The sequence below is a fragment of the Podarcis erhardii genome (genome assembly GCF_964252035.2).
Source record: "Podarcis erhardii genome assembly, chromosome: 5".
NCBI classification, from domain to species: domain Eukaryota; kingdom Metazoa; phylum Chordata; class Lepidosauria; order Squamata; family Lacertidae; genus Podarcis; species Podarcis erhardii.
In genome coordinates, this window is record NC_138509.1 from 58,911,175 (window position 1) to 58,922,891 (window position 11,717).

Genomic DNA, 11,717 nt, shown 5'->3' on the forward strand with positions numbered 1-11,717 from the left:
GTTGGTTGGTTGGCTTAGTTGATTTACCTGCTGCCTTCACACAGTGAGCTATGCCCAAAGTGACTTACAAGTTACAACAAACATTCACTTATCAAAATACAAAGCACTGGGGTGAAAGGCCAGTTTACAAAATGTATTGATAAATTCAGATACCTCTATTCCCAGGTAGCACTTTAAAAAAGGAGTTGTCCTTGATTCCAGAAGCTCATAGTCATCGCAGGATGGAAACCCTTAATTTTCACACTGGACTATTTATCATTTATTACATTGATATACCTTTATCTTCCGGGGATTTCAAGGGGGTGTACATGGTTCTCATCCTCACAACAACCCTGTGAGGTAGATTAGGCTAAGTGATGGTGACTGGCCCAGGGTCACCCAGTGAGCTTCATGGCTGAGCAGGAATTTGAACCCTGTTCTCCTAGGTCCCAGTCCAACACTCTAACCATTACGCCACACTGAACAGAAGGTGGTGGACTCGCCTCTGCTAGAAGTTTTAAAGCAGTGGCTGGATTTTCAGGGATGTTGCTGGAATGGTTTTCCTGCAATGACAGGTGGCTGAACTAGAGGAACTTTGGAGATCCCTCCAACCTGATGGTTTTATTACGGCCATATTTCAGATGCTACAGCTTTTGAAATTATGATCGGCAGCTCTGTGCAGGGACCACCACTTTTGGAAACTCCATGTGTATGTGGAGTTTCTGGGATGTATGTGCGCATGACAATACAAATCTCCCAGGAGTGACTCATAGGACAACTCGGGAAGCTTGCAGCTGGGCAGAGAGCCACAATCCCTGTCCCCAATGTATCCAGGAGAAGGACATCAGCCTATATGGAATGGACAAATCTTCCCCAGGAGTCAAGGGGGAAACTCAGTGCTCATCTCCCGATTGGGAGGGGGTGTCTGGCTACTAATGGGTCGTTTTTAGGAAGGTGAGCTGTGTGCAGTTGGAAAAGGAGAGATTGCGACAAGCTGAGCTCACGGCAAAGGCCTTTGGGGTGGGGAATGTGAACAGGGTCACTTGGGCAGGACGCACATCAGGTCTTTTAAGTCAGCGGCTGCGAGTGGACAGGAGCAGGTCCGCAGAGTCCTGAATAAAGCTTGGGAAGAGAGCAGAGCCAGGATCAGGGGGAGTGTTGGGGAGGACTCACAACTCCAGGATAATGGCAGAGAAGACAGCTGTGGACGAGGGGGTGAAGTGGGCAACAGACCTGATTGAACAGAAGCTGGCACTGGAGGAAGAGGAAGAACAGGTGAGTCTTGGGGATGCATTCCTGGGACTCAGGAGGCAGACCCAGCGGCTGCACTGGATGGGGCCTGGATTCCTGGATATGCCCGGGAGGGAGGAGGATCTCATGTTCTTGCCAACCACAGGAGATGGGACAGCTTTACTATGAAGTGGTGTGAAATGGTTGTTTCGAAGCAGCCAATTTGTTTCCTGTAACCTCCTTTCCATGTAATTAGCAACTAATATATTGGAAAGGGGGTCACCATTTTGACTGTTCGAGTAAGGGATGTTTAAGGCTGGCGCTGCTATCACTGCCCCAAAAGAAAATGTAATAGAAAAAAGACGGTCACGGAACTGAGAAATTCCACAAAACAAATAAAATACCGTGAAAATCCCTGAAACGAGAAGTAATCGACTATAAATATTGTCTTGCGGAAATCAACTAAAAAAAATAATAATCAAAAAGCTTAAGGGAAAAAATTAGAAAAACCTAAAACAGAACAAAGCCTTAACGGGATGCAGGCTACAAACCTCATTTCACTGAACTATTCAGTTTCCTCAGAAGGAAATAGAAAAATCATAAACTTTAAATGACCAAAATTCAAACAAGGATAGAACCCCAAAAATTCTGACGTGTTTATAATCCTAGCTCGACCTAGGTAAAATAAAGTGCAGTAATAAAGGACTGAGGACTCAAAAGCACAGTTTCTAATACTGAATTTACAAAAAAGGTTTGAAAACCTAAATAGCAAGTTTTAAACAAAGCTCACTTGAAGAGTGGCTTATTGATTTGGTTGCATTTATTTCATGTGCTTTAGACAGTTTGTTGTGGGCAGCCTAGTAATTATGCAGTGGTTATTCTGGGCAGCTTCTGAGAGATGCCCCACCAGAGATCATGGGGAGAAGAAGAGGGAAATAAGGATAACACTGAATGATAGGGCAGGCGTGTCCAACTTTCTAGAGACTGCGATCTACTCCCACTGTAAAAAAACTGGCAGTGATCTACCCATTTGATTTACCAAAGTTGCTGAAGCCAAAGTTGTTGAACTGTGGTTTTTTTTTTGGGGGGGGGAGGATCATGTGATCGACCGCAATCGACCACGGGACACGCCCCCCCCCCCGCGATCGACCAGTAAATCGCGATCGACCTGTTGGACATCCCTGCTCTAGGGCCTCAAAAGAGACTGATGTGGAACATGGATGGCTCTGGGAGAGACCATTTTGAGGCTGGCAGCAATTTTCAGGAAAAGGGTCTCTCATGAAAACCAGTCTGCTTATCACTGTGATCATAGAATACATCTAATTTTTAAAAATGCGTGGAAAGAGAAGCCGCAGCTCACTACACGGTCAAAAGAAAAGAGGTGTGGGATGTTGCAATGCTTTTCCTGTCTCCTGTTTGCTTCACCCAGAAACACCGTTCCTGCCCCCCCGCTGCAGAACCGCCAGTCGTGGCCCGGCTAGATACCCCACTTCTGGAGGATGAGAAGAAGCACGGGCCTCTCAACAAAGGTCTTGAGGGGCTTAAGGTGAGAGAGGCTGCAGCCCTCAGAGAGGCTCTTGTATCCCACTCTGTTGGGCACAAAGCTTTATAATGTATGAATTTATAATACTCCTGGGGGTATCATCCAGGATCTATCAATCCAGTAGTCACACGGATCCAGTGGAAGCGTCTTAAGTTGTCCTTCCTGGCATTGTAAGCCATGCCATGTTAACGGCCTTTCCAGTGTAGTGTAATGGTTAGAGTAAAGCACCAAGGTTGGGTGAGGCCTGGGTTCAAATCCCCGCTTAGCTCACTGGGTGACTCTTTGGCCAGTCACTCACTCTGAGCCTAACCTGCCTCCTCACAGGGCTCTTGTGAGGAAAGAGACAGCCTCAGCTCCTTGGGGGAAAGGTGGAATAAAACAATACTAACAGATAATACGCAGTCAGGAAAGACCCATTACGGAGTATGCCTGCCTAGGGTTTCTCTCCCTTTCCCTGGGCGTACATTCCAGATGAATTCCCAAGTGCCTTTTCTGCCCTCTAGTGGCTAAATACTTCCACCGTTCCCTAAAATTGGTGTGATAATAATCAGTGCTTTTTTTTCCTAAAAGACAATATTTAGGGGTACTCTCATTTTCCTACTCATATTGAAATACTGCCTCTCAATGAGGCGAAAGTTAGATTCACAAAATGTTTAGGGGTATGTGTACCCCTGCGTCCCCCCCAGAAAAAAAGCACGGATAATAATAGCCTTCCCGGGTACAACGCCCCTATCCTGACTCTAGCCAGGGCTGGCCCATCCGTGAGGTAAAAGTGGGTGACTGCCTTGGGAAGCAGGATCTATTAGCCTATCTAGATCAGTACTGTCTACACCAGGCATAGGCAAACTCAGCCCTCCAGATGTTTTGGGACTACAACTCTCATCATCCCTGACCACTGGTCCTGTTAGCTAGGGATCATGGGAGTTGTAGTATCAAAACATCTGGAGGGCTGAGTATGCGTATGCCTGGTCTACACTGACTGGCAGAGGCTCTCCAGGATTTTAGAGAGGATGAATCTATCCCAGCCCTACCTAGAGAAGCCTGGGGCTTTCTGGGTGCAAAGCAAAACACCCTTCCACCGAGCTATGGTCCTTCCATAAATCTCTGTATCAGTAGGGCTTGGATTCTTTCAAGCTCAAGTCGGACCATCAGCCATATATTGCAGCCTGCCCACCAAGTGCTTGACAGCCCCCCTCCTCGATTTCTGCAGTTCCCTGACAGGCAGCCAAGCCAGGAGATTTACAGAGCCCCGATGGGCTGTCATTCAAAATTGATGGACGGCCAGCATGCAGCTTGGCAGGGCACAAGCTACGCTGAGTGTTTTTTTTCAGTGCAGTACTAAAAATAAACCCCACACGGTAATATAGTAAAACAGTACATAAAAGTAACGTCGTTTGATCTGGCACCAGAGCAGGAAAGTTAATGTTCTGATAGCTACATAGGAAGTTCTGGGCAACATGTGCCGTTATTAGATACAAATTCTGCACACACCACCAGCAAGCCCCACATGGTAAGAGAAAAGTCGTGGATATTCCTTTTATAATCTCCATTTCCTGCAGGAAGTTTCATTTCATAATGAGACAGCTGAGACTCTAGTTGGCCTGGGAACCCAGTTCTCTCATGCCTTTGGGGGACAAAAGAAACACACTCTGCATATGCTCAGATATGCTCCTGCATGCTCTAGGGCTGAGCTCTCTCATTAAAAAGGGCTGAACCCATTGGCTCCATTGCAGAATGCTGCTGTTCCCAGACTCAGCTGAACTCTGCTCCACTGTCCTCAGCCTAGCAGGATATCTTGCTTGGAATCTGGAACAGTCCAACCACCTCCCCCCTTCTAGGATCTTTCAGACAGGCATTCAAAGGAAGTTGCTCTCTTGGTGAGTGAAAGGAGAGAAGCCAGCATGAGTCAGCAGGACTTTACATTGCTCATCACAGTACCAATTTTAAATGTGAGGACTGGAGTAAACAAAGACAAAAATATTTCATTTGATCAGCAAGCCCTTGGTTACAATTAGCTGGCCGAGCCCGGCCCTACCATTAGGCAAAGGGTGCATTGTTGCCTTGGACAGGAAGCCGTGGAAGGCAGAGCTGTGTTGATGACATTGCCTACCCTGCACCTCCGAAGCTCCTCGGCCATGATGGGAACAAGATCAAACTTCCCATCCACTTAGCAGCTGCACATGGGAAGAGAGGCACCATCTCATCCTTCGTGTCTGGGCAAGGTCTCTTGGGCCAGCCCTAACTGGAAAGCAAAAGAGGGGTGGGGCAGAGTGGATTTGCTGCTAAGGGGGGAAATAAAAGCAGGGATTTAGTCCTAAACTAGAGTTTTTCTTATAAATCTCTCTCCTCCCACAGGGTCAGGAAAGGGTGCGGAAGAGCTCTGTGGACCTGAGACGAGAGATCATCCAAGTTGGTGGCACACAATACCTCTTCGAGTTGCGCAAAAAGCCTAAGAAGAAAAAAGAGGAGAAGAAACCAGAGCCTGAGCCAGAGGAGATTGTAAGGGGTGGGGAGGGCTTCTATAAGTGGGAGGGGGGAAAGGGACTACGGAGGCAGCAGCAGGGAGAGCCTGAGATTCACCCAGGAGCAGCAGAAGCAAGATGGCATAGCTCCAGTACAAGGGAGTTGCCTTATACTGAGTGGGCTTGTTGGTCCACCTAGTTCAGTATCACCTACTCTGACTGGCAGCATCCTCCCCAAGTTTCAGACAGGGGGACATTCCTGGTCCTGCTTGGAGATACCAGGTGCTCAGCAGCTCTTCCCCCAGGGAGGAGTCCTTGGGCAAGGTCCCATGAGTGGGGCCCACTTTGCCATTGCTGTTGTTGCCTCTGCCCACTTGACTGCCCTCTCCCTTTGGCCACCATCTACCCAGCTGTCTGGAGGGAGAGGGCAGAGTGAGGTGGGCCTCCTGCTCTCTCCTCCTTGCTCCTATCCCTGCTCACTTGCATACTGGCAGCGTCAGTAAGGAGGAAGAGCAGCAACAGCCACAGAGCCCAGGGGCTTCAGCGGTTGCGGGTGATGGAGGAAACCCTGCTGGGGGGTGGGCAGGTGCTCAAGGACCCTGATCTCCAACACTCACCCTGCAGAGTGCTAATTGTGCTCCTAGAGCCCTCTCAAAATGCATACCCCATCCCATGAGATCAGGGATAGCTATGCCCCTGCTCCTTTTTTCGGAAAAGCCTTTGTGATGAAATTTTATTCATTTTTATGGTTCGTTTCCTACAATTTATATGCCGCTTGATTGTTTTTTAAAAAAGAAGCTTCTAAAGTGGCCCAAGCCCCTCGCCGTGGGCTTTCAGAGCTTTTGCAACACCCATTGCAGCGTCGACCCTTTCCCCTACAGACAGGCCCTGTGACGGAAGAGGACTTCTTGAAAGCAGCTGTGCAAGGCAAGGTGCATGTGGTGGACAAGTTCCTGGCAGACGGGGGATCCCCAAACGCCTGCGATGAGGTATGACGAAGGGAGCAGAGATTGTTCTTTTCATGAAATGCCTTCAAATGTCATCACCCTATTCGGAGAACCAACCATGTCCACACTTGGGATAAGGCTTACAGCAGAACATTGGTGTGTGTGTGTGTGTGTGTGTGTGTGTGTGTGTGTGTGTCTTCTGCAAGCAAATAATAATAATAATAATAATAATATAATAATTTATTATTTATACCCCGCCCATCTGGCTGGGTTTCCCCAGCTACTCTGGGTGGCTTCCAACCGAATATTAAAAACAATACAGCGTCAGACATTAAAAACTTCCCTAAACAGGGCCGCCTTCAGTTGTCTTTTAAAAATAAAATAGTTGTTTATTGCCTTGACATCTGCTGGGAGGGCATTCCACAGGGCAGGTGCCACTACCAAGAAGGCCCTCTGCCTGATTCTCTGTAACCTCACTTCTCGCAGTGATGGAACCACCAGAAGGCTTTCAGCGCTGGACCTCAGTGTCCGGGCTGGATGATGGGGGAGGAGATGCTCCTTCAGGTATACAGGACCGAGACCATTTAGGGCTTTAAAGGTCAGCACCAACACTACTTAATCACTATGTCATGTGAAGAAGCCCTAATTCTGTCCTTCACTTAGTTCCGCAGGACAGCATTGCACCGTGCCTCACTTGAAGGGTACGTGGAGATTGCAGAGAAGCTTTTGTCCCATGGAGCCACTGTCGACTTCAGAGATCGAGTAAGATAACCCTCCATTGCATCATTCTGTATCTATGCCTGCTCATTCCCCACCACCACTACCCTGCTATCTCCAGCTATGCCCATATATGCTTCTTCTAAGCCACTACTATCAGTTTCCTCTCTCTGGTACAGGGGTAGCATTTACTGGGTGCTCCAGGTAAAAAGACTGGCATTGTGTTGCGTTCTGAAAGCAAAGGAAGGACTGGACCCTGATTAATATATATATATATATATTAATAATATTTATTAAAAGTTTCCAATTATAACAATATAAAAAAACAAAACAAAACATCCAAATTTAAGATCTTATTTTCCGTAACATCTTTCCAGGACTTCCCCTCCCCTCCCCCTCTTATATTCCAATTCTTACAAATAAATTCAGCAATTTATTATCCCAAATTTTAACCTTATTATCATTAACCCAATTTAAAAATATTTTCCCATCTCCTAAGATCGACCTATTCCCTTCCACGCGTTCCCCCCTTTAATATACATAATAGATTAAAATATAATAAAATAAAATATGATTTTACACCCTTTGGATTCCAAATTTCCCTCCCCCTTTTCCTGGTTGCGTTCCCCATATTAATCAACATCTGATGTCTTCCTGGAGCTCCCACATTTATTTAAACCATAGTCCTTTACCAGTCTTCTTTAATTTTAAATGTCCAATCTTGGAAGGAGTCTATCTCAAAAAGGCCCATTTTTTCCATCCAGATTTTTATATACTTGGGAGTAAAAACTCCAATTTTATTTCTTAAACCTTTCAAATCTGGATGTCCCAAATGTTCCCACTTCCAACTTTGTCCAATTCTTATTGGACCCTGATTAATACAACAGACATGAGGCTTGACCAGCAAGACCCTGGGAGAAAGTGTGCATCCCACTCCCTGGCCCAGGTCGTTTTTATTCACAAAAGAACTTTAACACAGCATTTGTAAGAACCAATCAGATTTCCTCTGAGCATTTCAAAAAATCCCTACGTGGGGACAAAGTCGGATCAGAGGAAGCCTCTTAACTACAAAGAACTATTTACTATTTGCGCATGCATACATGTTTAGGCTAAATAAACAGGAACCAAGGAGGAATGCGGGATGCGGGTGGCGCTGTGGGTGCCTAGGACTTGCCGATCGTATGGTCGGCGGTTCGAATCCCCGCGGCGGGGTGAGCTCCCGTCTTTCAGTCCCAGCTCCTGCCCACCTAGCAGTTCGAAAGCACCCCTAAGTGCAAGTAGATAAATAGGTACCGCTTTATAGCGGGAAGGTAAACGGCGTTTCCGTGTGCTGCGCTGGTGCTGGCTCGCCAGAGCAGCTTCGTCACGCTGGCCACGTGACCCAGAAGTGTCTCCGGACAGCGCTGGCTCCCGGCCTATAGAGTGAGATGAGCGCACAACCCTAGAGTCGGACACGACTGGCCCGTACGGGCAGGGGTACCTTTACCTTTTAAGGAGGAATGCATTTAGCAAACCCTGGAGGTAATAACCCACAGTAAAAGGAAATGCAGGCATTTTACCACCTCCATGTGAACTCTGTTCCTGGCCCTAAGATCTACCTAAAGATTAACAAAAGCTACCTCCTTCAAAGCTACCTCCTTCTTTTTATGTACCCAGGATGCCTGGTAAGCGACTGGTCTGTGTAGAATGCTTTACTCGTGACTGTCAGGCATAGAGAAAATGGGGCAGAGATGCAAAGGCTTGTGGGATTGATCAGAAATCATGTTGATGACCCAAACCCAGTCAAAGCGATGCTTTCACCGCTGACACAATGGCTTGCTTCATTTTTCATAATTCCTCATAGCAATCCTACATGACCACTACAGCTTTGTTATTTTAAGGAACGCTAGGAGATGCAGTTGCATGAATCTCAAAAGGGTTTGGGGCAGGGAAGGAAGGGGGTGAACACAGGTGAAGGAGGGAGAGGTTCTCCTCTTCTGACGGATGTGTACTGCTTGCCAACAGCTGGACTCCACAGCCATGCACTGGGCCTGCCGAGGAGGACACCTGGACGTGGTGAAGCTGCTGCAGGAGAAAGGATCCAATCTCAATGTCAAGGACAAGGTGAGGAAGGTGGGGAGTCCAGGATTTGGTTCATGGTGGGAGAACAGCACTGTGGGAGGAACTTGGCAAGCAGACAATGGTGGAGGAAGGAGATTTGCGCGGGAGGAGTGGAAAGAAGGAGGTTTTAAGGGACTGTGGGATCTTGCAGCTATTCTGGCTTAACAGGAAGGTGGTTCTGTTCTGGAGCAATGCAAGGTCCTTCCAATAAGAACATGATGAAGCACATGAAGGAAGCAGGCGCACTAACATGAAATCATGTTTCCCCTTTCTTGCTCCCGTCTTCACCACCTGCCCAAATCCAGCTTCTCAGCACCCCACTGCATGTGGCCACCCGTACTGGCATGGCAGAGATTGTGGAGCACCTGATAAACAATGGAGTGGATGTAAATTCCCGTGACCGGGTAAGAGGCACATTGTGTGGTTGCTTATTGCAGTGCACCCTGCTCATCTAATTCCAGTAACTTAATGTGAGTCTAGGCAGCAATTGTACACATGCACAGGTTTGTGTAGGAATCACACCAATCCACGGAAGGGCAGGTTATAAATATAATACACAATACATGGATACACAAAGTCCTTTCTATAGGGAGGTGCATGCACGCACACAAAACAAAAAAAGTAAAAGGAAAGATCAAGTTTTAAAAGGTGGTATATTAACTTAATAATGTCAATAATATCCCCTTCCTTACTGCCTTAAATTCCTGAGTCCAAGTCCTAGTTTCTCTTCTTTTCATTGAAGGCTGAGCTGCCCTGTATACGAGCGGTTCTATACCTCTCTAGTAATTTTTAGCTAGGGACGCACAAACCGAGAGATCATCCATGGATATTCCCTAATCCCCAGAGTTAGTACCTTCCATCCATTAGAATGAGGAAATTGCAGCCTACTCTGTCGATGGCACGCAGAAAGGCTTTACGTTCAGCTGGCTTAAGTCTTTCGTGGTACAGTATTTGCCATGCTCTTCTCTCTTTAGCTCACCAACTGATCTCTGCCCACAAAGCTATCTATACTCAGTGCACCCAGACTCTCGTTTCAAAGCACTTGATCGATCTGAACTGGATGAGCAGGTGGATAAACTAACAATTTCTGCTAGTCTTATGAGCAGTGAGCATAAGTGTTCTGGTGGCTGCCTGTCCTTGCCTTACACATAATGGTGCTGCCATGTCTGTTACAGGAGGGAGACAGTGCCCTGCACGATGCTGTGCGCCTCAATCGCTACAAGATCATTAAGATGCTGATTCTACATGGGGCAGACATGATGGCCAAAAACCTGGTGAGTGTTGCCCCCTTGTGGCTTATGCATGGAATAACAATGCAAAGTACTAGATTCAGGTAGGTAGCCGAGTTGGTCTGATGCAGTCAAACGAAATTAAAAAATTAAAAAATTGTCCAGTAGCTCCTTAGAGACCAGCTAAGTTTGTTCTGGTCTCTAAGGTGCTACTGGAGACTTTTTTAGTTTTTAAATTTAATGCAAAGTACATCTGCTTCCCAATATGTCCTTTTGATTCATCATGGTTTGTGTCCAGGCATAGGCAAACTCGGCCCTCCAGATGTTTTGGGACTACAACTCCCACCATCCCTAGCTAACAGGACCAGTGGTCATGGATGATGGGAGTTGTTGTCCCAAAACATCTGGAGGGCCGAGTTTGCCTATGCCTGGTTTGTGCTCTTTGATGTCGCTTTCAATTCTGATTTTGCCTGCAGAGGTTTTGGCGCAGCCATATGGCTTTGTTTCCAGTTGGTGCATGTCTCATGGTCTCCTGCTATACCCCAGGTGCTCTTAGTTTAGCACTTCCTCCCTGCTTTCGTTGTGCTATAGTGTAGGCTGCCCTCCCAGTGGCAAAGTGATATCATTGTGGAAGCATTGCAGAACAACTACAGTAATAAAGTGGAATGATGTGGATGCTTCAGAATAAATCCACCACTAAGGCACAATTATTGTATCAATGACATGTTTCAGACTACATTTGCAAAAAAATAAAAATCTGTCTGGAGGAGACCCCAGAAGCATGCTTTCTTAATTTCAAGTGCTGCCTGTGTCAGGTTTTTTTTGCAGTCTTTTGGTTAGAAGCTGCAGTTTTGTAACCCAAGGATGCTGGTCTTTCCACAGGCTGGGAAGACACCCACCGACCTGGTGCAGCTGTGGCAGGCAGACACGCGGGAAGTGCTGGAGAAGCGAGAGCCCGAGGCAACAGAGTTGCCAGCATGAGCAAACAGACAAAAGATGGAAGTCCAAGCAAAGATGGTTCTGGACTTGGGAGAGGCTGTGCCATTAACACTCAATAAAGAACCAAGCAAACGAAAAACCCGCGGGAATCTGATGTCCTCTTTGGGTTGCTATGAAGCAGGAGGTGACTAACTTGTGGCTCTGCACATACTGTGGGGCTCCAGGGCCCATTAGCCCCAGCCAGCATAACTATGGGAAGTGGAGTTCAACAACTTCTGGAGGGATGAAGATGACCCACTCCTTTAGAAGTGCATAATGGGCAGAAATTCAGCAAGTCGTTGCTCCTATCAGCCTCATGTGTGACATTTTTGGCAGCCCCACAGCTGTTACAGGAGCAGGGACTTTCTTAGGTAAACAAGTGCTAATTTTATATCCATTAGGTCCAACTGAGCTGAGCTACCCACAATGCCAATTTGATCCAGGTCCATATTATTCAGATAGGTGCACGATGGCAATTTTGCTCATGAGATGCTACAGTCCAAAACTGTTTGCACTCTGTTGCATGGGGTGG

The 11,717-nt window shown here is 46.9% G+C and overlaps 1 protein-coding gene across 1 annotated transcript; it reads left to right on the top strand.

The window, feature by feature from the left end:
- The first annotated feature begins 817 nt into the window (after window positions 1-817).
- On the top strand, window positions 818-11,285 carry ANKRD2 (ankyrin repeat domain 2). The gene is made up of 9 exons (XM_081863884.1): window positions 818-1,254; window positions 2,639-2,755; window positions 5,108-5,251; window positions 6,096-6,203; window positions 6,825-6,923; window positions 8,883-8,981; window positions 9,284-9,382; window positions 10,154-10,252; window positions 11,090-11,285. The coding sequence occupies exons 1-9, from the start codon at window positions 1,165-1,167 to the stop codon at window positions 11,186-11,188; spliced, it is 954 nt and encodes a 317-aa protein (XP_081720010.1). The 5' UTR covers window positions 818-1,164; the 3' UTR covers window positions 11,189-11,285.
- Window positions 11,286-11,717: the final 432 nt, after the last annotated feature.